Here is a 26,271-nt window from a genome sequence, read left to right as displayed (position 1 = left end):
ACTGACATAACACATTGCCGAGTTGTCCTTCTGGATAGATCTCTAGGAACAAGCTTTAAAACAGCATCACTGATTTTCACATGCCCTTCGAGCTGGTTGGGGAGCTGGCAGCCTTCCTGGTGACTGGTGACTTGGTAGGATTCTAATAGAATGTGTAAGTAAGCACAGCTCATTTGACCAAAATTGTAGGCCACCTTTCTCGATTCAACTGGAGCAGACCTGCTATTCTCAGGACTACAGTGCTAGTCTACACACACACACACACACACACACACACACACACGTTCAAGTAATCCCTTATTAAAAAGACATAGAGATATTCGGGGATGACCACAATTTGACCCCCACTGGGTTGGGGGATGTTGTGCTTTCTTTAAGAGTATCTGCAATTGGCAATAATGTGCACTTCCTGTGCATGGAAAGGGCGTTTGTGGGCCATTGGGCCGTCCTTGGCCTACTCCCGCCCCAGGGAGAGAGGCCCCCTTGGGTGAAAGAGAAGAGAATCCATCATTTCCCTACAGGAGCAGTAGAGGAAGAAAGTCACAGCATTAGCTTACCAAAGCTGGGAGGCATTCACTTTATAGCTAGGAAAAGTGAAGCCCAGAGTGGGGCAGAGACCTAGGAGAGGTCATACCACAAGGTCTTTAGAAGCACAGCCCAGAGGGAAGTGAGGAGGTTCAGTTTAAATGACCTCTGAATGTTCCTCTGCCCTCTTCACATATAGAGACCCGGGTCTGCCCAGCGGCCCTGGCAGCCTCCCAACATCAGGTGTGTGGCCTCCAACCTTGGCTCCGCCTCCACTGTTCCCCTTCTTTGCATGATTCTGGGCTCATCAGCATAATTCCAGTGAAACGCAGATAAAGCTTGTTAACCTGGGTCCTGCACAGATGGGATTGTCTGGACTCAGGCAGGGCCTTTGCCTTTGACCTTCGGTTTCTGTTCCAGCCCCACGCAGTACCTGCTTCATCTGTAGGCCAGCCTCGCCAAATTCGTCCAACCGTTTGAGACTTTCTCTTCTCCCCATCTTTCTCTTCTCCCCAGAGTGATCATCCTTATCCCACCATTGAGGGTACATGGGAATGTGTTCAGAGGAAATGAGGTCAGGGTTTCTTCCTGTGAAGAAAGACCAACCTGAGAGTCAGAGAAGCTGGCCCATGGACGCATCTGTCCCTGGCTCCAGGCATCACCAGTCCTAACATGAGTGGGAGGCCCCAGCCTGTCTCTAAGAGCCTGGAAGCTCTGGCAAGCTAGGAGTGCAAGGGTAGCGCTCCAGAAACCCATGTCCAGTGACAGAATATTTCAATTCTCGGGGTGAGGGGGGCAATATGAATTATGAGCTCATTGGATCTGTATGTGTCTATAAGTTTGGGGCCGTTCTTAAGACTTGCCAACTCTTCTTCCAACTAGTGTGTCTACACTAAAGAAAGGGAGAATGCAGTTCTAGAAAATTACCCACTCAGGTCTGCTCATTTCTACATTTGCTGGGGCTGCTGCTTAGATGGGTCTGGTGGATGCTTGCCAAAGCCACAAGTCCCCAGTTTGGGGTAGCAGAATGCCACTGGCAGTGTGACAGTGCCCAGACTATGGGGCGGTGGCACGCAGAAGGAGGCAGCACTGCTGGCTGTCAGGTCTAGGCTGCTCACGTCCCTCTGCTCCCTCCAATCCTCTATCCAGTCCTAGTGGGCATGTCCTTCTTTCTCAGAGGGCAAGCCAAGGCCGAGGCTGGAGGGCAGTAGGGCGGAATGGGGACCCAGGGCCTGGAGAATGAGATCAGTAACAATTACTGCTCCCAGTGTGCATGCTTCAGTGATGCCATGAGGCACACAGTGCAGGCTGAGTGCCCATTTTACAGAAGAAGATACTGAGGCTCAGAGAGGGGTGGTGACTGGCCCACAGTCACACAGCAAATGAAGGAGTAGGACTTCAATGCAGGTCTTTCAGTGCCTCCTTCAAGGCTCTGTCCTGCACCCTTGCCTGCCGCCGGCTGCATCGGGTGCTGAGGCTGCACTTTCTGCTGGATCAGGGCAAGCCAGGGGCACCAATAAATCCCCTATGTGTAGCATCAGACTCTTGCTCCAAACCGCTTACTAGCAGAGGTTCCTGCTTGGGACCAACTGACTCCTCTTGTAGCCAATCGGCTTTCAGGTTCTCTGCCATTCTCAGCTACCCTGGGGTTGTCCAAAGCATCATGTCTTACAATTCTGGAAATGCTGAAAATCCTGTTTGATCCACAAGAAAGTCCATTTCAGTGTATGAGGAGGTTTTTCTGAAGAACAAACATGCAAATGGAATATACGCCCCAATATCGGCCTTTATACTGTACACAGACACTCATCTGATCCCCTGTATATATCTGGGCATATTCTTTCCCTCCCTCCCTTCCATCTTCTCTCTGCTCCTGCAAACCCAATCCTGATGCATCATTGTCTTACCTATTCTGAGGCTACGTCCACCATGCATGATACCTTTATTCCTTCCTTCCAAGCAAGCGTACTAGGGATCATACTTGTCTCCGAGGGCTTGAAATCCAATCTAGTGAGGCAACATCAGGCCCTCAGAAACTCAGGGAATGTGGAACAGTACTGAAGAAAGATGTTGATGGAGTACAGATGTACTTGGGAGAGAGACTGAGAGAACCGGCAAGCGGACTGGCCTAAGCTGACCTGGAGGAGGCACCAGTGGGGGAGAAAGGGGGAGACTAATAAGCCACAGGCCATTTACACCTTTTTGACAATTTTGCTCAGGCCCCATGTGCCCAGCGACCTCCGGAGGGAAATGAGGCTCCCTGAACTGATCTCTCCTAGACGCTTTTGGCCTCCTATGAACTTACCCAACAGGAACCGTGTCCATGTTAAACCTCTAGCTACAGTTTCCAAAATTAAGTGTTCATACCAGCCTGCCAGGTTTCTTTGGGAAGCGTAATATATTTATGTATTTTACATGCATATATATTTATAATGTATACACACACACATATATTATATTCTTTATTCTTATGCCCATTTTATGAGCCTGGACTGTACTCTTATAATCTAGACCTTTCCCAAGAAATCCTTGCTCTTTTTATCCAGACAGAACCAGAAATAATATTGAGTTCAGAGCTGAACTTGGCCCTTATCGGAAGGGTTGCCTTTCTTTTCTCATTATTTAGGGGGTGGGGAAGCCATCACGTGCTTTTAAATGCAGTTTAGTGAATTTTCATAAGGTTTTGGGGACCCATCGGTGGCTGTGTCTGCCTGCCTATGAAATGGGACTCTGCAGGCATTTGGGGATGGAGATGGTCATTCCTTTCTAAAAGACACCAGGGAACCTCCCTCACTTCCCCTCCCTGCCCCACCTCCTGCCACCAAAGGGCCTGTGAGGGCTCAGGCTGGGAGTGGGGACACCTGGGGTCTAGTGTTGCCATCATCTACTAATTAGCTGTGTCCACCACAAGCAAATCACATCTCATTCTGTTTTCTGTAAAAAGAGAAGGCTGAGATGTGGTCTCTAGAAATCCTGCTACCATCCAATGATTTATTTATTTTCTTTCTGATTTACTTATTGTAAAAAAAAACAAAAACAAAAACAAAAACAAAAACAAAACTCACAGCAAGTGGGCAGGATCATGCACAATACATGGCCTGAGGAAAGAGGGGCTGATGGTAGCTGGAACCAATAGTTTGCTGTCATAGAGTCCAGAGACTGGAAAACAGGACACGTGCAAAGCTGGAAGGTTTGTTTAAGAAGGTTCTGGAAGCTTAGGGAGGGACTTGCCACCAATAACATGACGTTGAGAGGGAAGTCATTCCAGAGTAGCAGCTTTTGTTGCACTTGCAACAAGGGTGCACCCAAGGGTGGCCTTGGGATTCAGTCAGCAGCAACCAGCCCAGTCAGGCAGACCTCAGCCCAGCACCCACTGGCCCAGGTGACCCGCAGAGGAGCCGGTGTGGCGCTGGGGAAGGAGGAAAGCCCAGCTGGCTGCTGGAAATTGAGATGAGTAACAAATCCCGGGGGTGCACAAGAGAAGGCATGCATGCAAGCCTGTATCTAGGCGCAGAAGTCACTGGATAGCAGACTTCCAAGCCTTGGCGGTGCCTGGGGGAGGCAGATGCTGATGTCAAGAGGCTGAGTGCCTCTGTGTGAACACTTCCCTTGGCCTTGTGCACGCTTGGCTGGGGTTCTGGCCATTCAGCCAGGGTGCTTCAGGCTGGCTGTTGAAAGCTCTCAGCATAAAACCTGAAATGCAGAGCTGAGGCCTCTAACAAAGCGAAGTTTCCCTTAACGTCCATTGAAAAAGGGAAGCGCCAAAGAGGCTCCCGCCTGCCCTGCCGAACCAGTAACCTCAGCCAGCATGTCCCCCCCCCCCAACCCCCGCAACTGCATTCCCAGGGACAGCGAGGCCAACGTGGCCCCTGGTTAGGCATCCTCCCAAAGTGTTCAGTGAGGCGTCCAGCTGCCAACTTGGCGCAGCGAGGGGGGGCACCCACTCCAGCAAATTGGATTCACCGGCAGCGAGCTAACACCCTGGAGGGGCATCCTGGGGTCCGCTTTGTTGTTGAGGAGACAGCTGGGTTCCAGAATTGGGACTGAGTGGGGACCATTGGGTTGGGGGCCTGGAAAGTTGCATGCACGTGCCCTCTCATTTCAGAGAGTTAGAGACCACTTTCCCTTGCCAGTGGTTCCTAATATTAGCTGTCGCATCCCGTGGCCATGCCTGGTCTTCCCCACGTCCTGCTACCTTGGTTCCAACGAGGTAACGGCAGACTAACAATTAAAGAAACGGTCTGGGAACCCACAGAGTCTGCCAGGGATTCCAGGCTGCTGCAACTCACAGCCCCCGCCCTCCCTTCCTTCCCCTGTCTGGTGCCACATATGCTTCCCTGTCATTACACCTGTAGTGCAGTCCAGGATACCACCCACAGCACGCTGGGCCCAGCCATTGCCGGCTCGGACTCCCCGCAAGGGGTCTGCTATAAAACCTGTACTCGGTCATCCATTTCTATTTTTGATATACGGGAATTCTTTCAAGTCCTTGGGGGAATGTAGACAAAATGGAATTTTCGTTTGGGACTCAGTGACTTGTTTGTGGGCTGCCCCATGACTGATGGAATGAACGGCCGGGAAAGCATGCGGCAGAACTGCCTGTGTCCCGGGGCATTTGGGTTCATTTGTCCATGGATTCATTCAGCTGCTATTTCCTGAGCACCTGCTCCGGGCCAATACAGAGTCCACTGCCCCTGGATGGAAGAGCAGACGCAGATGACCAGATAGGCCTCTTCTTACACCTTCTCTACCCTGCCCAGTGCATTTTTGCCTCCCCTGTGGCCCTCACCCCCAATGGACTTGATGGCAGAGCGGCCCCTCAAAGTGCCCCTGTCCAGGTTGCAGAGAAAAGGCAAAGAAGGAGCCAAGTCCCGTTACTCCAGGTGGTGGAACCCCTCCTGCAGAAGTGACACAGTGTCCTGCCACCAGGGCGGTTTAAGGCGGTGGGTTGTGAGGCTGCCCAGTGGTCATGGAGGGGCCCTGCATTGGCCTGTGCCCTATTGCCCTCCAGCTGAGCAGCTCTGGGCAAGTCCTTCCCCTTCCCTGGGGGTCAGGGCCCCTGTCTCTTCCTAGGATAAGGTTGGACTTCCAGGGCCCTTCCATGGCTGCCCTTGGTAACGCCAGCTACCAGTCAGTGAGGATTTACTAGGTGTCACAGAATCTGCTTCATTGTACTCAATAGGCAGAGTAGCATCATGAGATGAGAACTAAAATAAGGCTCATTTTGCAAATGAAGAAACCGGGGTCCAGAGAGGTTAAGTGGCAAGGCCAAGACCTGCTTGTGTCTGCCTCAGAACCAGGACCTTTCACCACACTGCCTCCACTCGCGCTCTGGGCCAGTAGTTCCCATCTTGGCTGTGCATTTAGAATCGGCCCAGGAGCCTTGAGAAAACTCAGATACCCGGGCCCTGCTCTGGATGAGACTGAAGCAGTTCGTCTGTGGTGGGAAGCCCTGGGAATGTGGATGTTTCTCAATGAAGCTGATGAACACCAAAACGTGACATGTGCATCCCTCTTTTGATGTTCACTCTGTCATGACAGTCGTGGCCGGTGTGGCGCTACCACACACATTGACCCTCCGCCCCACCAGTGAGCCAGACGTGAAGGGACATCAAAGGATCAGCAACGAATGTCCCAGGAAGACTTCTAAAGCTAAACAGGGTTTCTTTACATGAAAAAGTATGTCAAGAGAAATACAGTCGAGCCTGGAAACACAGGCTTGAACTGCACAGGTCTGCTTAAATATTTTTCGATAAATACAGTCCAGTGCCGTAAATGCATTTTCTCTTCCTTATGATTTTCTTAATCACATTTTCTTTTCTCTAGCCTACTGTGTTGTAAGAATACAGTACATGATACATATAACATACAAAATATGTGCTTAGTCGATTGTATGTTATTGTAAGGCTTCCAGTCAACAGTAGGCTATTTGTAGTTAAGTTCTGAGTGGCGTCAAAAATTATAGTCGGATTTTTGACCACAGAGCATTTTTCAAGGTTCACCTGTATATGTGTTCCACTGTTGGCGTGTAGGTAATTCCCAAGCCCTTCTCTTTTCACACATGCCTCCACTCCACCCCACTTGCTTTCCCTTCTACTTGCAGGTCATGGTCATTAACATGACAGCCACAGATGACTGTATGAAGCCTTGAACGAGTAGGAAATAGTGCCTCGCTAACTGCTTTGTTCCCAAAGGCTATGCTTTTATAAATGGTGAACAGCTCCCCCAAGGTGCAGGTTGCAGATCAGGGCCTTTTCCTGTACTTTGAGGGGGACGGTTGTAAGTCATTCTCAATAAAAACAAACAAGTGATAGAAAACCATAGAGAATAGAAAGGCACTTGCCAATCTCCCCAAAAGATCCCTACTCCCGATGGTTGCATGTAGGTTCTTCCACGTTATTTTTGTATGTACCTAGTAGTGTGTGTGTGTTGTGTGTGTCCGCGCGTGCAAAGATAAGTGAAACCATGCCTCAGTGACTGTTCTGCCACTTGTGTTTTCCCCTAGACAGTACATCTCAGACAGTTGCCCCAAAGCACACACCTAGATCTACTTCATTCCTCTAAAGATTCTGTTGTGTTCCGTCTGGTCACCACAGCCCAGTGCATTTAAACGAGACGGGGAGGCAACCTAAAAGTTGCCTGTCTATGTTGTGCTTTTCCTTTTTAAAAATGGGGATATCTGTACACAGGTAGGAATTGAAAGCATCTGAACTACTTCCAGTTTGCCCTCCAGTGCCTGTCTGGGGCGGCTCAGTTCAGTTAGTGACTTCCGCATAGTTTTGGTGAGCTCTCCCTTACGTGGGCACAGAAGATCCTTTGTGGGACTTTCTGCGGTGTTTAGTATACAGACAGCATAATGCCTAATTTGAAGTGTAACAAGACAGTTTAAATGAAACACAGCAACAAAGAAACAAGCATTATGGTCCCCCAAAATAGGCTGTATTGTATAGTTTTGACAAGTCTTGAAACTGAGAGATGTTTTATGTTGCAAGTTTCCTGTTCATTAGCTTTCATGTGCCAAGGCTTTATAAAAATTCCTCCCTCCCTCTCCCTCTCCCTCTGTCTGTCTGTCTCTCTCTCTCTCTCCCTCTCACTCTCTCTCTCCACCACAGGGACCCACTAAAAGGAGACAGGAAGGAGATAGCTTCCAGTTTCCAGGCATGGCTGACGGAGGTTACCCTAATAAAATCAAGAGGCCTTGCCTTGAAGACGTTACCCTTTCTATGGGCCCAGGTGCCCATCACAGCACACCCTGTGCAGAGCTACAGGTGCCTCCATTGACAATGAACCCTAGCCCTGCCGCCATGGGAGTACCTGGCCATCCATTACCACTCGAAACTAATCCCATGAATGGCAGCATAATGGGCTCACCGTTTGCAGTGCCATCGGCTGCAGAAATGGGACTGAAAGGGCCTTCCGGTCCCTACTATGACAAAGCCAACAGCATGCCAGCTGTGGACCAGGAACTTCAAGATCTCCTGGAGGAGCTAACAAAAATTCAAGAACCTTCTCCGAATGAGCTAGATCTTGAGAAGATACTGGGGAGCAAACCAGAAGAACCACTGGTGTTAGAGCACCCGCAGCCAACCCTCGGTGCCAGTGCCAAGCCTTCGGTTCAGATGCCACACTTGGAGAGCCTCGGTTCTGGCAAGGAGTTTGCTTCCAGCTGCAGCCAGCTCCCGGGCGCACCACTGCCAGTCCCGCCCTCCCCGGCCGGGCTCAGCTATGTGATTCCTGCCAGTGGGAAGCAAGTGGCCTCCCCGGGCTCTTCGGCAGCACAGACCAAGAGCCAGGTCCAGGGGATGCTCCCTGTCGCTCTGCCCCCACTCCCAGTGCCTCAGTGGCATCACGCCCACCAGCTGAAGGTGCTGGCAGCCAGCAAGCAGGGGTCTGCTACGAGGCAGCCAGGGCCCAACCCCAGTTGGTCTGGCCTGCCTCCTCCAGGCCTCTCCCCGTCTTACCGCCCGGTGCCGTCGCCACACCCGCCGCCACCGCCGTTCAGCCCTCAGAGCCTCATGGTGTCCTGTATGGCGTCCAGCAACCTGCCCGGGAGCACTTTCCAAGGCTCCCCCAACGCCTTACTGGCCAGCATGGCATCCGGCAGCAGTGCCGCCCTGGGGCCCCCCGTGCTCTACACTCCCGAGAAGCTCCCCAGCCCGGCTCTCAATCAGCAGCCGCAGTACAGCCCACAGAGCTCCCTCCTTGCCAACCTGGTGTCCTCTAGTATCAAAAGTCCTCAGGGACACCTGATGTCTGCTTTGCCCGCCAGCAACCCGGGGCCATCCCCGCCCTACCGCCCTGAGAAGCTCTCCAGCCCAGGCTTGCCGCAGCAGTCCTTCACTCCGCAGTGCTCCCTGATCCGGAGCCTCACCCCTTCCGGCAATCCGCTAAGTCAGCAGCAGCAGCCGCCTTCGCAGCAGCCGGCAAACACCATCTTCAAGCCCATGGCCACCAACCCACCCAAAACCCTGAGCGTGATCATGCAGCAGGGGCTGGCCAGCCCCAGCCCGGGAGCCCCGGAGCCGTTCACTTTTGGCAACACCAAGCCCCTGTCACATTTCGTTTCTGAGCCGGGCCCCCAGAAGATGCCCTCCATGCCCGCCACCTCGAGGCAGCCGTCCCTGCTCCACTACCTGCAGCAGCCGACGCCGACCCCGGCCTCTTCTGCCACCGCCTCCTCCACCGCCACTGCCACCTTGCAGCTGCAGCAGCAGCCTGACCACTCCTCTCTCCTCCTGCAACAAATGATGCAGCAGCCGCCCCCACGCTTTCAGCGGCCAGTGGCCCCGGACTCCATGCCTTCTCTGCCCAGACAGGTAAGACGGTCTCGCGTCCAGTTGCGTTCCTTTGTTTTGGACATAGGAACCGTGTCTCGTGCTATTGATACTTGGCTCTGGAGGCAAATCTGGCCGTAGTCCTCTCTGAGACTGGACTTGACTCTGGAGAAGTCTATTGAAGGCAGCTAGTTCTGTGTGGTCGAGGTGCAGTGTTCATGAGGCCGAGGTTATGGTTTTAGCTCCTGTGCAAGTCACTTAACTTCCCTGGGAGGAAAAGTGCACCCAGAAGGTGCTGTTAGGGGAAGGAACCAGGGGAGATGAGTCAGAATCGCCTAGAACTGCCTTCCCCTGCACCGGGCCAGGTAGCGTGTTCCCTCACACAGGACTAGTGAAGCCTTTGTAGGACGCAAGGAAATTGCACCAAGGCATGTAAATCCTACCCTGCTGGCATATGGCTGCACGCTGAGCCTTCCAGAAGTGCCACAGCAAACTTCTGCTGAGCAGCCCCAGTGTGCCCTTCACCACTGTGCTGGCTTGGACACTGAGGCAGGCCCTAAATGAAAAGGACAGATGCGAATAAAGTAGTTACTCTTACCATCTCCATTCTACAAAGAAACTGAGGCTCGGAGAGTTGAAATGACTTGCCCGGAGTCACATAGCCAGGGGACAGAGCAGGAACTGGGAACCAGGAAGTGTTAGTCCAGAGCCTGTGCTCTTCTCAGAATCACTGTGACTTCTCCCCCTCCCTCATCTACAATATGATCAATCACTGAGCTCAGCTGATGCCCGCCCAGGGGTGTTGATCACAGTTTCCCCATGTCATTGCTCTGACCCCTGCCCTCATTGGTTATCTATTGCTGTGTAACAAATGACTCCAAGACCTCTGCTTGAGACAACACAAGTGTATTACCTCACGGTTTCTATGGGCCAGGAGTCTTGGCATCACCTAGCTGGGTCTTCTGGCCTTGAGTCACTTGTAAGGTTATCATCATCTCCAGCTCAACCGGGAAGGTTTTTGCTTCCAAGCTCACTCCTGAGGTGGTTGGCTGGAAGCAGTTCCTTGCAGGTGTTTGGACTGAGGCCTCATTCCTCATGAGCTGTTGGTTAAAGGCCTCTCTTAGTTCCTTGCCACGTGGGCCTCTTCATAGAGCATCTCACAGCATGGCAGCCGGCTTCGTCTGACTAAGCAAGACAGAATGTGCCAGCAAGACAGGCAGAGGGATTGCCAGCAGGTCAGAGGTTACAGTCTTTAGAACATAGTCTTGAAAGTGATGTCCCATCACTTCTGTTGTATTCTGTTCATTGGACACAAGCATGAAGGTGTGAATACCAGGAGGCAGGGGTCACTGGGGACCATGTCAGATATCTGCCTACCCAGAGCACTTTCTGCCTACCCAGAGCACTTTCTATCTTGGTCCCTCCTTTCCATTGCTCTCAGCCTTGCCCAAGTTCAAGTCCTCTTGATTCTTTGCCTGGACTCAGAGTTGACTCTTAAGTTGGTTTTCCCCAATAAACCAGCCATCACTCAAAACATTACCTTCAAGAGACCTGACATAACAGAGACCTGATCATGTTTCACATTTGGCCAGAAGTTTCCAGGGGCCCATAACCTGGCTCCATCCATCTCCTTGGACTCTGTGCACATCAGGCCCTGTCTGGCACTTTGCTTCTATCATTCGAAGTGCTGGCAGTCGGCTTTATTCCTACCATCCCCTGTGCCTGGCAGTGCCTTCTCACCTTCTTTCTCCTGCCCCACCCCCACAGCTCCTAAGGCTCAGGAACCATCCCCTCCAGGACCAGCCTTGGTACTTCTGTCTCCCACTCTGCCTCTCTCTTCTCTAAAACAGCCAAGGAAGAGAGCTTGGCCGGCGACCTGGCCCAAGGGAAGCACCTGTCAGGGTTGACCTCTTTTCTGAGGGCCCTGGATGAGTGTGACTGGGGCAGCCCCTGGAGGAGAGAAACCAAGTCTTTTTCCTCCATGCCTCATGAAGCATAAGCAAGCAGAGAGCTCCACACCAGGGAACTGGTCCTCTGATGGACTTGTGCGGCAAACAGAGCATCCGTGGGTGCGGCCAGGGCAAGCCACAGGCCCTCATGTGCAGTTCGGGAGCACTTGGGTTTGAGTCTGCGGCGGGCTTACCGCCATCTGCCTTCGTGGAGCTGGAAGTCTCCCCCTAGCAGGCAAGGTCCTCAGCCTGGAGACCGATCACCATCTAACACTGTGAGCCGTTTGGGGTTTTTCTTCAGTGGGGTACATTTGTAGCCCATGTGGCCTCAGAACCCAATCAGCTGGCTCAGAGGGAGAATCCTTAATGACCTGTGTCATTAAAATCACACCCAACTGGTTACCTAGGTGAGCTGGAGAAAGTGCTCCGGGGAAAGACCAGCAGCCAAGCTCCCTGAGGCTAGGAAGGGCTCAGGTGACCGCCACCAGCAGAGGGGGGAGCCTGGGCTCCCTGGATGGGAGGCTGTTGCTGCCAAGAGCTGCCTTCGCTGCCAGTGCTGGCCAGTGCCCACGGGCCAGGCATACAACTCAGCTCTTCACCTGCCTTTTTCTCATTTTAGTCATTAGAGATAGAGGCCGTTATCATTCCCTTTAAAGCCAAAAAGACTGAGGCACAAAGAAGTGACTAGAATTGCCCAGTCACACAGGAAGTTAGGGCCAGAGAAGGGAGTCTGGCTACAGAGCCCATACTTGTAAACCCATGCATGGGGCACTGCTTCCAGAGCCTTCTGATCCTGCTGTAACCTCCAAACTGTTGCCTCTTCTACAAAATGGGCAATAGGTTATGACATGTTGATTGAGGATTCAATGCATTAATACGTCTAAAGCGTTTTGAACAAGGCCTACCAGCACAAAGTACCTGCCAAGGAAGGTTTGCTATCACTATGACTAACTCCTGGCCTTGAGCCTCCAGATCCATTTGGTGGGGGCTGAGATGTGTCAGGACAAAATGTGAGCAGTGCTCTCTCCAGACCCCCTGCCTACCACAAGATTGACAGCCTACAGCCTCGCGGGTTCTCCCTGTCCCAGGCTCTGCCCCACTGACACAACTCCAGGCCTGGTGGAAAAGGGAAAAGGCGGGGGTCACCTGGGTGGCTCAGTCGGTTAAGCGTCAGTCTCTTGGTTTTGGCTCAGGTCATGATCTCAAGGTTCGTGAGTTCCAGCCCTGCATCAGGCTTTGCGCCGACGGTGTGGGATTCTGTCTCCTTGTCTCTCTGCCCCTCCCCAACTTGTCCTCATGCTTTCTCTATCTCTCTCTCTCTCTCTCTCACACACACACACACACACACACACAAATGAATCAACTTAAAAAAAAAACAGGGGCGCCTGGGGGGCTCAGTCGGTTGAGTGTCCGACTTTGGCTCAGGTCATGATCTTGCAGTTCGTGAGTTCAAGGCCCATGTCAGGCTCTGTGCTGACAGCTCAGAGCCTGGAGCCTGCTTCAGATTCTGTGTCTTCCTCTGTCTCTCTGCTCTTCCCCCACTTGTGCTCTGTCCCTCAAAAAATAAATAAACATTAAACAAATTTTTAATTAAAAAAAAAAAAACCAGAATACACTTCCTACGAAAAAAAAAAAGGAAAAGGAAAAGGAAAAGGTCATCTTTGCCTGGCAGGCAGGGATCTCCTTCTCACTACCCCTCTCCTGGCTCCCGGTTCTGTCCATGGCACTCTTCTAGCCAAAACACAGAGTAGACATCCAGGCTGAGCACATCAACAGCTCACCATGCCTTCTCATGGCCTTTTGCATTTGCTCTGAGGCCTGAGAACTCAGCCCTGCTCACCCTTCCAGGGGAGAGAAAAGAGCACAAGCTTCTTCCTTCCAGCAGGGCCAGCTGGTCGAATTTCACTGATGGCCAGACTGAGCCTCAGAAAATACTCTTCACCTACTACGTGGTGACACAGACTACCTTGTTGCACTTCCAGATGTGATCGTGGTTACCACAGAGGCACTGGGCCTTCATTTGAATCCAGATTTTGGTTTCTGAAAAGAGTACTTTCTAAATGAAAAGTGAGAAACCAACTCTTGAGTAAGCAGAAAAACCACGTCCAGTCATCTACAGGAGCTCATATTTCTCAGCTCTGAGAATTTCTCTTGACCAGTTAGGTAAACGACCCAATTTCAGTGGACCATTTGCTTGCACTGAAGGTAAAAGGCAAATGCCATCTGGCTCCAGGGTGGCAGTTTAGCATGGCAGCTGAAGCGAGGGCACTGGGGTTCAAGTCTAGGCACTGATACTGACTGAGCTCTAGGTGGGGAGCAATGTCATTTAGTCGCTCTGAGCCTTAGGACATTGGAAGACAAAGGAAGCGCTAAGCTGAAATTGCCCAGAGCCCTGCCTGGCACACAGTACGTGCTGGGCTGGGATCCACCACCTCTGAGGACAGGTGCGTTTCCAAATTGAGGACATTTGGGACTATAGAAAGATCATGTGGTGCATATACCAAATATCACACAAGCCTCCGATAGAACCTGGGGCAGCATTTCATTACTTTTGCAGAGAAATACAAATATTTAAGTCCACATCAATTTTGTCCCCAAATAAATTTTGATGCCCAACTTACCAAAATAAAATAGGCTTTCAGAGCTTTTGGGGTTTGAAATTACAGCTAAGGGATGTGGGCTTGGAATTACTAAGGGAGTGACTTTTTGGAATTGGGGCATCCAGCCCTTCTGTGTCGGATTTTAATGACCCCAGATCTCCTCACTGTATTCCCCACCCTACTCCCAAGGCTGGGTGACGTCTCTCCATTTTTAATCAAGATGAATTTTGTTTCCGTAATTTAGGTCTCCTTCTCCCTGAAGACTTATTGGAGATACATGCAAAAATCAGTGTTAGAACTTCAATTTTACCACCAACCATGGGTGAATGGAACTTCCATTTGCTCAGAGACGAACACAGGTCCATTGAGGAGATGGGGGCGGCGGGAGGCGGCCCAGCTCGAGGGCCCTCGGTGCACATGGCTTGGAGAGCTGGGAGCGCAGCATCCTGGGGAGGAGGGATGTGGATGGTGGCCAGTTGGAATAAGAACAAAAAGGCCTGAAATCTGATCCTTGAGGCAGGCTGAGGCACAGGGGAAGGGGGCAGCTGTGGAGAAACAGACCAAAGAGGCACATGATATTGTTTGGACAGATTTTGAGAAGGGTACGAGGGGAGTCCAGCCCGACTGGAGGGAGGCTGGTTGAGGCCCCTCCTGGGTTTGCTACACTTTCTACCTTTAGTGATAAGCCTCCCATCCGCTTAGCTGAGGCAGCGATGAGCACCCAGCAATTGCGGAGACAGTGGGCAAATTGAGAGAACTCGCCATCTTCCCTCCTCGAGGGGCTGGGCCTGCAATGAGGATCTGGGCAGCTTGGTCCAAAGTGGGGCCTTGGGGAAGCCCTCTCACTGCCCTCAGCCATAGGTCCCTCTTGGCCTTGGCAAACGGAGCCCTCTAAAGTGCAGCACTCCCACTGCCCAGGGCCTGATGGAGACAGCACAGGGGAGGGGACCCCAGGGCCTTGGCAGGGTGTAGGCCCCAGGACTGGGCTTGAGACCAGGTTCAAGAGAGCCCAGGCTTTGGAACACTTGGGTCCAAATCTCGGCTCTGCTACTTTTTAGTTTGGCAAGCTATTTTCCCTCTCCGGGCCTCAGTCTCCCCATCTATAAAATGGAGATACTAGTATACCTATCTAAGGGGGTCACTGGGAGGATTAAATGAAGTGAGGTAAAAGTGCTTGGCATAGGGCCTGGCTCACAACAACGTTCCATACATGTTAGCTGCCACTACATCCGGAAAGTTCCTGAAACTTAGAACACCAGTAAGTAACCCAGTGGAATGGGTTAGACTGCCTCAGTGTCCAGGTTCCTCACCAGCTCTTGGGGGGGGTTGGGGGGGATTAGTCAGGGAGGACATTTGCGAGGTGGCTGAAGAGAAGCCAAGTGGTGGACAACACTGGTCGGTGACACCAGAAAGGAGCAGAGCGGCTGAGTCAGGCCATAGCTTTCTGAGCACTCCTGGCCAGGGAGAAGGGGGGAACGTTGGCTGCTCCTCCCTCCCAGTGCAGACCGAAGAAGTGCTATGAGCTGGAGGGGACGGGGCGGGGGATGGGCTAAATGGGGGATGGCCATTGAGGAGGGCACTTGTTGGGATGAGCACTGGGTGTCACATGTCAGAGATGAATCACTGGGTTCTACTCCTGAAACCAATATTACACTGTATGTTAACTAACTTGAATTTAAATAAATAAGTTTCTAAAAAATGAAGTGCTAGGGGCCTTGGGCGGGGGGGTGGTGCAGTGAGTGAATGCTGAGTAACAAATGGGCCAACCCCAGGACTGTGGCTGACAGGCAGAGAGAGCAAACAGCAGGGAGAGCAGAGAGTGAGAGCGGGAGAGTGGGAGAGCAGAGAGCCAGGGAGAGCGAGGGCCAGGACCGCTGCTTCCACTTAGTCATTGGCATTGGGGGATGGGGAGGCTTGCTAAGGGCCCCAGATGGAAGATGGCGGTGCTCAGAGCACCCATGCTGAACCTTCAGGGATGCCTCCTCCGCTCTCCTCCCCCCTCCCCTCCACCACTCACTCCGCTCCCAAAGCCTCCCACAAGAACCTTTGCAGAAACTCAAGATTCCTTTTGGTTTGAATTTCCAGGGCTGTACTCACCTGCTCAGTAGAGCAGAACCTTTAATTACTGCTGTCTCAGTTAGCACTGCAAATTAAAATCTTTGTATTTGCACCATGACCTCTCATGGAAAACAAAATGATAAAAGCAGGCTACACCAAGAGAATTGTCTATTCTTGTCAAAGTCACATCGGCTCCATTTTTCACTAGAGAAAGATTCAGAGATGTACCATGTAATGATTCAACAATTCTATACATTAACTCCGTGCTCATCACAATAAGTGTCCTCTTAAGACTAATATAACACTGTATGTTAATGATACTTGAATTAAAAAACTTTAAAATTAAAAACCATTTTAATTTAAAAACAAGAGAGAGTCAGGAGAGATGGTGACATGAGCCTTCTTCTAGTCTCAAATTGTCTGTTAGCGTTTAAAACCAGGTGGCCGTTCTCTGGCCTGGCATACTTGATCCCCCTGGAATCAGACACAGCACATATTGTCGGGGTCGGGGGTGGCCTGTGACCTTGGGCTCTTGAGTCCTTTCGCTGCTCCCCTTCATTATTCTCTTGTCTTGAGGGTAAGGGTTGGGGGAGAGCAGCACTGCTCCCCTATTATGAGAAAAGTTTCTTTGCGTTTGTCTTTTACTAATTCTGGCACGAAGCATCACAGCTTCATTTCAAAGGTTACTCCTGCTGAAATGCGAGAGTGGAGGCCTCTGGGGAAGCTCTAAGCACCCTGGGGAGGACGGGGCAGGTGAGTCAGGTTCCCAGTGCACTAGAGCCAGGGGCCAGCTCAGCACATATCTTCTCTGCCAGATGGGGCAGCATTTTCCTGAATAAGCGTCTTCATTTTGTATGTGAGAGTGATTGTACGTAACGGCTTACTTTTTCCTTTCTTCCTAAATTGGGCCGCAACATGCTATTTCGTTTGGGGAAACCTTTTTTTAGCTGCTTTGGGAGGAAATATAATTAGACACAGTGTAACATACATTTTTGAAAATGTAGGGGCTAGTTCCTCCGTGTTGACCAAGTTTTGTTTTAACCACTCTGAATTGCCAGGAAATGAAACTCCAAAGGGTGTTGAATTTGGGAAATGCAGTCTCAGAACTTGGTACTAATATTACCAAGACTCAGGTTTTTCTTTCTGTTTCTTTTCCGGTTTCTGAGAATCATTAATGACCCTCCACCTCAAAGCGACGGCTCTTTTTTAAAAAGTGGAAATTCAAAATGTGCTGCTTGTCAAGTGCTAACCTTTTAAACGTCAACTTTTTTTTTCTGTTGGAAGTTGAAGAACGAGGTGGCATGTTGCAGTGAGGCAGGGGTACGTTGCTTTGCACCTGGAGTCACAACCCATCACTCAGTGAGGTCCACAGCCAAATCGTGGGGATGCGCAAACCCCCCCCCAGTACAGACGCCTCAATCATAGAGATCGATAGGTATAATTTTGTAGTTGCTTAGTGATTGACTTGTGAAGGCCGAGAAGGCCACCAGTTTCAGAAACCTCCTGTGTCACGTTTGTTTGGGTTTTTTGTTTGTTCGTTCTTCTTGCCTTCACATACTTGACGAGAAACCGTGAACTTCGCTGAAGCCAGGGTATTGAAAATGAGGCGTTTAAAACGAAGTGTAGCAAAACCTATTTGTCACTGTAAAGCAAAAGAAGGTTTGCAAAGAGCAAAAGAAGACATAAATTTGTGTGGTGAGCACCTTTCAATGGACCCCACATGAAAAATTATAAGACGTAAAAACTGTCTAGGGAGGCTGGAAAGTCACGGGGGGCCTGCGCCATTCAGCTGTGGCCCTGATACCTAGAGCCCGCCATGTTGCTGCATTCCTCCGCCTCCCTCCCACATCCCCCCCCACCCCCAGCCACCATTGAGGGCCCGCATAGCACAGATTTAGGAAACCTCTCCTGAGTCCATTTGTACTCTTAGCCTCTTCTGTCCCTTGGGGGTTGACAAATTCGAAGATCTGTGTGCTCTGGCCTGGCTACTGGTGAGCTTGAAGGGGGCAGCAGATGGTAGAACACTTTATGGTTAAAGCAAAACCCTTCCCATCCCTCCCCCTCAAAGAAAAAGATTCTGCTTTTTCCTATGGGATTGAAAAAGTTTGGGTTTCTCTTTGGTCTCGTTAATTTTGCCCACGGTGACAAATGATGCTTTCTCCACGTTACTCCGTCTGGTTGTTGTTCTTCCCATCGAAACAAGTGAGGCTGTCGCGAGTTGGAACTAGGTATGCAGGAAAAAGGGAAGTGGGCACTTTAGGAAAGTATCATATAGTGTTGGCCTAAATGTGGCCCTGAAGGCCTGACACATGTGTAGCCCTGTTTCAGCAGAAAGTATTCCAAGTCTTGCTTTGCTTTGGCGGACTTCAGGTTTGAAGCTGCCGGCACAGGTTCCACCCGGCTTTTCCCCCTGTAGCATGCTGCTGCGTTCGGCCATCCTCCATGTTTGAGAAGAGAACGTGAGCATAGTGGTGGGGACGTAGACTCTTTTTTGCAGGCCCATGGCCGGGTGGCACCAGAAGAGAGTTTGCCAAAGCAGCCGACTCCATAGGCCAGCAGACGAAGGTAGACTCCTCACTTACAATTTTGACCAATGATCATTTCTTTCCGTGTGACAAAGCTTTGAAAGGTGTGGGAGGCCCCTAACCACCCCTGAGTGCAGATAAGTGGGAATAGTTCCATGACCCTTTCCCTCTATCAGGCAACACTTTCAGAAACAAGCTGTGGAAAATGTAAACAGACAAAATGTTGACACCTATTAGAGTGGCTATTATTTAAAACAAAACAAAAGAGAAAATAGCAAGCATTGGCAAGGACGTGGAGAAATTGGAAATCATATGCACTATCAGTAGAAACGCAAAGTGGTGCAGCCACTGTGGAAAACGTGATGGCAGTTCCTAAAACTTTAAACATAGAATCACCATTTGACCCAACAATTCCACTTCTAGGTATAGACCCCAAAGAATTGAAAGCGGGGTCTTGAACAGATATGTGTTCACCAATGTGCATAGCAGCACTATTTATAGTAGCCACAAGGTGGAAATAACACAAATGCCCATCAACTGATGAATGGAAAAACAAATCCATATGCCCATATTATGGATTATTATTTAGTCTTAAAAAGGAAGAGAATTCGGACATGTGCTACTACATGAATGAGCCTTGCAACCATTATTCTGAGTGAAAGAAGCCAGACACATAAGGACAAATGCTGTGCAGTGCCACTTCTATGAGGCACCAAGAGTAGGCAGATTTTTAGAGACAGAAAGCAGACTGGTGGGTGCCTGGGGGAGAGAAAAGGAGAAGTCAGTGTTTAATGGGGATGGAGTTCCAGTTTGGGATGATGAGCAAGTTCTGGAGGTGGATGGCGGGGATGGCTGCACAGTACTGTGAGCGTACCTAATGCCACAGAGCTGTGCGCTTAAAATGGTTAAGATGGCAAATTTTACCACGATAAAAAAGAAAACCTTAAGTTTTAACATTTATTCATTTTTGAGAGACAGAGTGCAAGCAGGGGTGGTGCAGAGACGGAGGAAAACACAGAATCCAAGGCAGGCTCCAGGCTCTAAGTTGTCAGCACAGGGCCCGATGTGGGGCTCCAACTCACTAACCACGAGATCATGACCTGAGCCGAAGTCGGATGCTTAACCTACTGAGCCACCCAGGCGCCCCAAAAACCTTAAGTTTTAAAACACTTGCTATTCCTCTCGATCAAAAGCAATATTTTATTTGCAAATAGAATTAGCAGACAACGCACAGGTGGCAGCAAGGTGCACTGCCCACTTTCTGTCATAGGGAGCAGCGGTATGGATATGGGTATGCGCATCGTCTCGGGGAGCCAGCTGCGTTTGCTGGATGTCCTAGCAAGATGCATGCATGTCAAACACATGGGATAGACTTCTCGGGCACAGCCACCATGGAGAAATAACTCTCCTGGTAAATTGAACACAATTTCTGTCCTTCTCTGGACATTTTGGAGACAGGACAACACGCAGGTCGGAGAACAGAGAAGCGACTATAGACAGGAAGGGACATTGTCTCTGCTTCTGAATGGGATAAGAAACCCCACTTGCTTCATTGGTTCTCTGGTGCAGCTGCGGGTCTGGAAACGCTGCGATGACTCACAGTTTGCTGATTAATACAAGAGCCAACAGAATGATGCTAGGCACTCACTGTCTGTGACTGGCTTTCTGTGCAAAGTATCCCTCTGGAGCAAGTGCTAGGCCCTGGGGTAGAGTTCTGGAAAAAGTGAAGGATCTCAACCACACAAGAACCAGCGCATAAGGCCTGACGCTGGCACACAATGTAGGGAGTGAGAGCCTCTGACCAATGCCAACTGACGTTTGAAAAGTCGACACACCTGGTTACTCACACCCCGGTTCCCAAGACCACTGATTTCGACATTTCAGGGCTTGGTGGTGTCCACTGTTTAATCAGAGTCACTTGTGTCTTGTCTGTGCTGCCACTTGATGACAAAAAGGAAGAAGTCTTCTCTGGCTCGGTCGCGGTGAGCTGGAGGACCCTTTGGGGGAATGAATGGGAGCTGGCAGGAAGGGATAAAGTGGTGTTGCAGAATTAAGCTCCTGAGACGATTTTTGAGTGTTTCTGAGTCATTATCGGTCAGAAGTCCCAGACTTCAAGGCCTAGGAGGCCGATGAACTTGGGCTCTCATGTTGTGCCACCACCCCCTGCTCGTGACACTTTTTTCTGCTCCAGCTGGGGCCCGTGTCCTCCTGCAGCACTGGGCAAACAGTGCCTGGCACTCCCCAAATGTGGGATCTGAGAGCGCAGGGTTTCTTCCACCTCCGACAGACCCACAGTCTAGTACCTCAGGTGGCAGTTGGCACCGGCTGTTCTGTGGCAGTGGTGGTGCTGGTGGAAGGCCGAAACGGGACCTCTGGGGGCCGCTGCAGGTAGCACAGTGACAGCAGCACGTAAGAACTGCACCCCACCCCCCAAAAAAATTGCTGGCTTAGAAATTCAGGCCACTCTTTCCATTGCTTCTTTTCCACTTAAGATTCATTCATGCCACTCTGGGGTGGCACCAATATTCCTGACAAACCAATACATTTCAGTCAGGTTTTTGTTTTTGTTTTTGTTTTTTACCAGTTCATGAGCACAGATTTTTACACCCTTTGCGGAAACGACGTCCTGAGGGTTTTGTTCTTATTTGTGTGTTTTTGTCATTTTGACAGCTGTCTTGTTTGTTTCTTTGATTTGTTAACTTTTCATTTGGAAGTGTCTTCTTTGGCAGAATAATTACATTACAAGGAGATGCGTTCTCACTGCCCTCTAGAAAGGTCTCCTGACTTCAGGGTCCTTGGGAGAATTGAAGACAACTGTGATGTTCTTATGGAGTCTCCCCCCTCCACACACACACACCCCTCCCAGTCCTTCGCCCCTGTCTTCATGGCTTACCTCTGAAAGGAGCACAAAGCGTTGGAGTAATGCCCTCTGGGGAGAGAAGGCACTATTCCACCAACCCAAATGCTCCAGAGGCATCAGCCCTGCGCAGAGGCCACAGAGAGGTTCACGCGTTGTTCCTGCCCCCCTGAATGTCACTTGCAGTGGTGGGTGACCACATACCCTGTCCGCCCTGCCTGATCTCATTGTCCAACCAAACTCTAATCTATATACTCCCCTGTTGCAGAAGAGGTTCGTGAAGGCGAAGTGTTTCTCTGTAAACTTGCGCTTGACTTGTCTATTTCCCACCCTCCTGGTAAATAAAGTTTGCAATACAATATTGGACTAGGGATTGAGAAAGAGAATGAACCCTCATAATTGTTTCTAGAGCCATCAGCATCCGACTTGGCAACACCTCTTAACGGGCTTTTAATTTTTTTGTTTACAGTTATTACCTCTGAAATCTCTACTTTCTGGTATGTTCTTGGACTTTTGAAGGGATTTAAAAATTCAGGAGCTCAATGCCAATAATTGCTTTTAGGAGCTAGCGCTGCCTATTTTCTATAGATGAATTCCAGTTTGGGTCCTCAATTATTTTCTTCACAGAAAGCCACAAAGTACATATTCAGGTTTGCATCGGAATTGAATATGAACTAGAAATCCTTAATGTTGTTAAGCTACGCGATTGCTTCTAAAATGTGTATGCACTCAACTAATGCAAAATAGACTATTTAAGAGCTTGACTACTGCACTTGAGATCTGAATGAAGAGCCCAAGCTTGCCGTAGTTGATCTGCACTAGATATGTTTGCTGGAGGAGGTGGTGCAGGTGGTTCACGTGTGGTAGATTTCTTTTTAAACCAGTCCGGGGATAAAGGAGCATGACTGGAGGCTGAACAGGGTCCAACAGGCTCTGCGCTTCATCATTAGAAATGCAATGTTCTCCAACGTGAGTCTGGAGGTACAATGTAGACTTCATGACCTCAGAGGCCTAGGAGCCCAGGCTATAATCCTTACCAGTTAGGGTGTATTGAGTCACAAATAACAGGAAAACCAGCTTACACTGGCTCAGCTAATAAAAGGAACGGACTGAGTCCTATAAGCGGAAGTCCAGCAGTTGGGGACTGCAGCGGTGGTTTGAATCAACAGCTCAACCGTCATCCTAAAGCTGGCTCCCCCTTGTGGGCACCCATGGCTGCCAGCAGCTCCAGGGGCTACAAACTTCCTTTTCCCTCAGGCAGAGAAGCAGGAGAGAAAGTTTCTTCTAGAAGCTCTGTCAGGTAAACAAGGAGGCTTCTTTCCCAGAAACCCCTGGGAATTCGGGGCCTCATGGCCTGAACTGATTGCACGCCTACTGCGTTGTTTCCTGTGAGCTGAGCTAAGTGCCCCACCTCTAGAACCCTGAGTGGAGCCAGGTTTCCCCAAAGTGTATAGGCAGCATGGGACAGGCGAGGCTGCCTGAGCGGAAACTGGGGAAGGTGCCAAGGGAAGGAAAACTAGATGTTGGCCAAGCGGCCAACTATATTGTGACAATCGGCGTCTTCATCCATCGACGTCCATCTGCTCTTTCCTTCCCAAGCGTATGCCTCCCAGATGCTCACCCCTACAGAAAGCCCATTTACTCCCTCCCCAAGAGGATTCGGTTCCAATCTAGAAACTGCAGGTGATGCACCACCCTCACGTTCCGGAACACCTTAGGGCTTTAAGAAGGTTAACGAAGTTCTGGCATTTAATAAGTTAGGAACAAAAATGTGAAGGTGGCTCTTTGGGGTGACCGTGCAACTCCTGGAAGTAGCCCTTTATCCAGGGAGAACCCGTATCCTTAGGCCTCATTTTGTAAGCATTCCCCCAAATATCCATAACCTAGGTATTAGTCAGGTCTTAGAAGAGGAGTGGCACTGGGTGCAGCTATGATAGATAAAGTTGGTTTGAGAACTTTCCCAATTTCCTGCCCAGGGCCTCTCACCTGGCTAACATGCCATCGTTCTTCAGGCCACAGCTTAAAGCTCAGTTTTGCCATGAAGCCTGCTCTAACCAACCCTTCCCCAGACTGGATTGGGTTCTCCTGTTCTCTAGCACTCTGCAGTGCTCCCGTGCAGCACTTAATCAATCTGTACTACCGACCCTCATCTAAGTGCTTCTCCATAATACAAATGTGCCAGCTGTAAAAGGGCAAGAAGCACATTTGTCTTGTCCACCAATGCTGTCACAGCAGAGGGCCTAGATCGTGGCGGGTGCTCAGTAAATATGTGTTATGTGAATGTTATAAAAGGCAGAATGAGCAGATTTGAGCTGCAGTATTTTATTACAGTGGAGAACTATGGAACAATCTACACTCTGCATTCTACAGTGTACGATGACAGATGCTCCAAAGGAACACAACAGTCAAGTCCTCAGAAGAAACAAACACATAGAGAACCCTAGTGTCCCTGGCAACTGCAGCCAACTCTTTTGTAGCCCCCTCCCCCTCTCTCTGGCAGCCTGGTGCCTCAGGGACCCTGGGTATCTCCCTACCTACCAGGCACCCTGGGGCTCCTCACCATAGGTAGCAGCCTCTTGAGCACCCAGCTCCCTCTTATCCCACACCCATACAGTTTGGAGATAGGCGGTTGGGGGAAGGCAGTAGAGGCCCCTCGGCTCACAGGATGCCCCAGGCAGCAGGACGCAGAGAGCTGATCTGGGTGAACCCTGCACTTGCCCACTGGGGCAGTGGGAGTTCCACAAGGCCATGAAATGACTGGCTCTGAGTAATAGCTGGAGTCCCTGACTTCTGACGCAGACTCTGAGTTCATAAATTCTGCATCTTGGGGCACCTGGGTGGGTCAGTTGGTTGAGCATCTGACTCTTGGTTTCAACTCATGATCTCATGGTTCATGACATCGAGCCCTGCATCAGGCTCTGTGCTGACAGTGCGGAGCCTACTTGGGATTCTCTGCCTCTCTCTCTGCCCCTCCTCCCCTCAAAATAAATAAATCAACTTCAATAAATAAGTAGGTAAATAAATAAATTCTACATCTTGAAGCAGGCAGGTGGCTTCAAATCTGGGAATGGGATATGAACTTCATACATTCTTGATAGTTTATTACCATTGCTGTAATCAACCCTCTGCTATTAAATAGAATTTTATAATTAAATCAAACCAAACCCTTAAAATAATTTATTTGGAGAAGGCCAATTATTCAAGTCCACAAACTAACTAGAAGTATATCCTGCAGATGTTGACGTTGAAGACTGTGCCTAAGTTCAGTGTAACTGCTGGACCCATTCTCATTGGATGTCCACACATCAAAAAGGATGTCTGTTCGCCCAGCCTTAATGGTAGGTTATGTATATGTTTGCCTTTCTAGTTCCCAGAGCTAGCCCTTATTCCTGCAAAACAGCCCCATAATCCACCCATTTACTGGGTTGCAAAGCTTTGATGAGGTCGAGAGAGCAGTATGGTAGATATCACAACTTACTCTGCAGGCCAGTCGTACTGCGTTTGCTGAGAGCTGCTGGACTTGTCCAGGGTTTCCCCACAACTCGCATTGCCCAGTTCATGACTAGGGTAAGGCAGGAAGATGACAGAAAAAGATATCTGGCCCAGGAAATTACAGAAATTCCAATAAAACTCAGACAGAAATGAAATCTCTGAGCTGTGAGCCAAGTGCTTAAGGGAAGAGGCAGGAGAGTGCTTCTCATGTTGCTCACTGCTCACCGTGGTGCTTCACGGGCAGTGTGGGGAATGGTGGGGCAGGGGGTGAGAAAAAAGGGTTTCCTCTATATTTTTGGAAAGCAAGAAGAGCTAACTAGCCAAGTGCTCCTTTGTGTCTGTTCAGGTCTGCTGAAAGGCAGATACCTGTATGGAGTTAGACATATAAGAAATGTATGAGGTAAGGGAAGCCTATGAATGCTAAAGGCAAAGGAAGCAAGAGAAGGTGGGGAGAGCCTCAGCCCACAGTGCAGGTGGTCCATGATGATCGGGAGACAGAGGGGGATTGGGTAAGAACAATCTTAGACTGCAGGGGCACCTGAGTGGCTCAGTCATTCAAGCATCTGACTTCATCTCAGGTCATGATCTCGAAGTTTGTGAGTTTGAGCCCCACATGGGGCTCTCTGCTGTCAGCATGGAGCCTGATTCAGATCCTCTGTCTCTCTCTCTGCCCTTCCTCTGCTCTCTCTCTCTCTCTCTCAAAAATGAATAAACATAAAAAAAGAACAATGTTAGACTGCTGTGCAGCTCCAGGAAAGGTTCAGCAAGGCCAGTGGAGAGTCCTCGAGCCAAAGTTGCTGTTGGAAGAGTCCCGTACCTCACAGGAGTGGGCCTGCATTAGTAGTATACCTGCTATGTTCAGTCAATGGCTGGGAGAGGGACTGGGGCCAGATACGGTGACAGATCCAAAGGGATGGCTTCTGGAGGCTATCAGTCAATTATGCCTCCCATGGCTGGAGATGCCAGCAGCCTTTAGCACAGCCACCACATCCCTCCCTTCGGTAGCTATGACTAGGAAGGTCCTTCCCAGAGTCCCTGGCAGACAGATAGCTACAAGGATAGATTCATGGGGTAGAACGAGACTGACTACTTTGGAGAACAAGGCCAAGGCTGGTTTAATTAGTCTGTAGGTGGACTGTGCTTCTTCATTGTTTGTTTATTTAGTGTTTGGATTCTTGGTTTTCCCTCCTGTCCCCTTGTTTGTTCAATTCACCCTTTGACCCCAGGTCTAGGAAAATACAACCATGTGCATTTGGAAGAAGTTTAAAATGAATTAGCTGGCTGGCTTTAGTTTCTTTCCTAAGCATCAAAAGATTCCCAGGTTTTGGAAGTGGGGCAGACTGAAGGGACTAAAATTATTTGGGAAATAAACAAATGAATATTCAGCCTCTTGATTACACAAGGAAGAGTATAAGTTTTGTCTGTCTAGTGCCTAAGAATCACTATTTTTTTAGTTGTGTGAGTATGCTACAATCAGAGAACATGAGTATT

The 26,271-nt window shown here is 50.0% G+C and overlaps 1 protein-coding gene across 5 annotated transcripts in view; it reads left to right on the top strand.

The window, feature by feature from the left end:
• The window catches only part of MAMLD1 (mastermind like domain containing 1), a 122,776-nt gene that overhangs the window by 75,285 nt on the left and 21,220 nt on the right, over nt 1-26,271 (top strand). For all 5 annotated transcript variants that reach the window (XM_081793155.1, XM_081793156.1, XM_081793154.1 and 2 more), the window contains one exon: nt 7,638-9,341. In XM_081793155.1, the coding sequence (XP_081649281.1) occupies nt 7,638-9,341 (1,704 nt within the window). The remainder of the gene's footprint in view (nt 1-7,637; nt 9,342-26,271) is intronic.

Source organism: Panthera onca, chromosome X, assembly GCF_046562875.1.
Source record: "Panthera onca isolate mPanOnc1 chromosome X, mPanOnc1 haplotype 2, whole genome shotgun sequence".
Taxonomy (NCBI): Eukaryota; Metazoa; Chordata; class Mammalia; order Carnivora; family Felidae; genus Panthera; species Panthera onca.
Note: the sequence above shows the minus strand (reverse complement) of the source record. Positions and strands in the feature narration are given on the sequence as shown.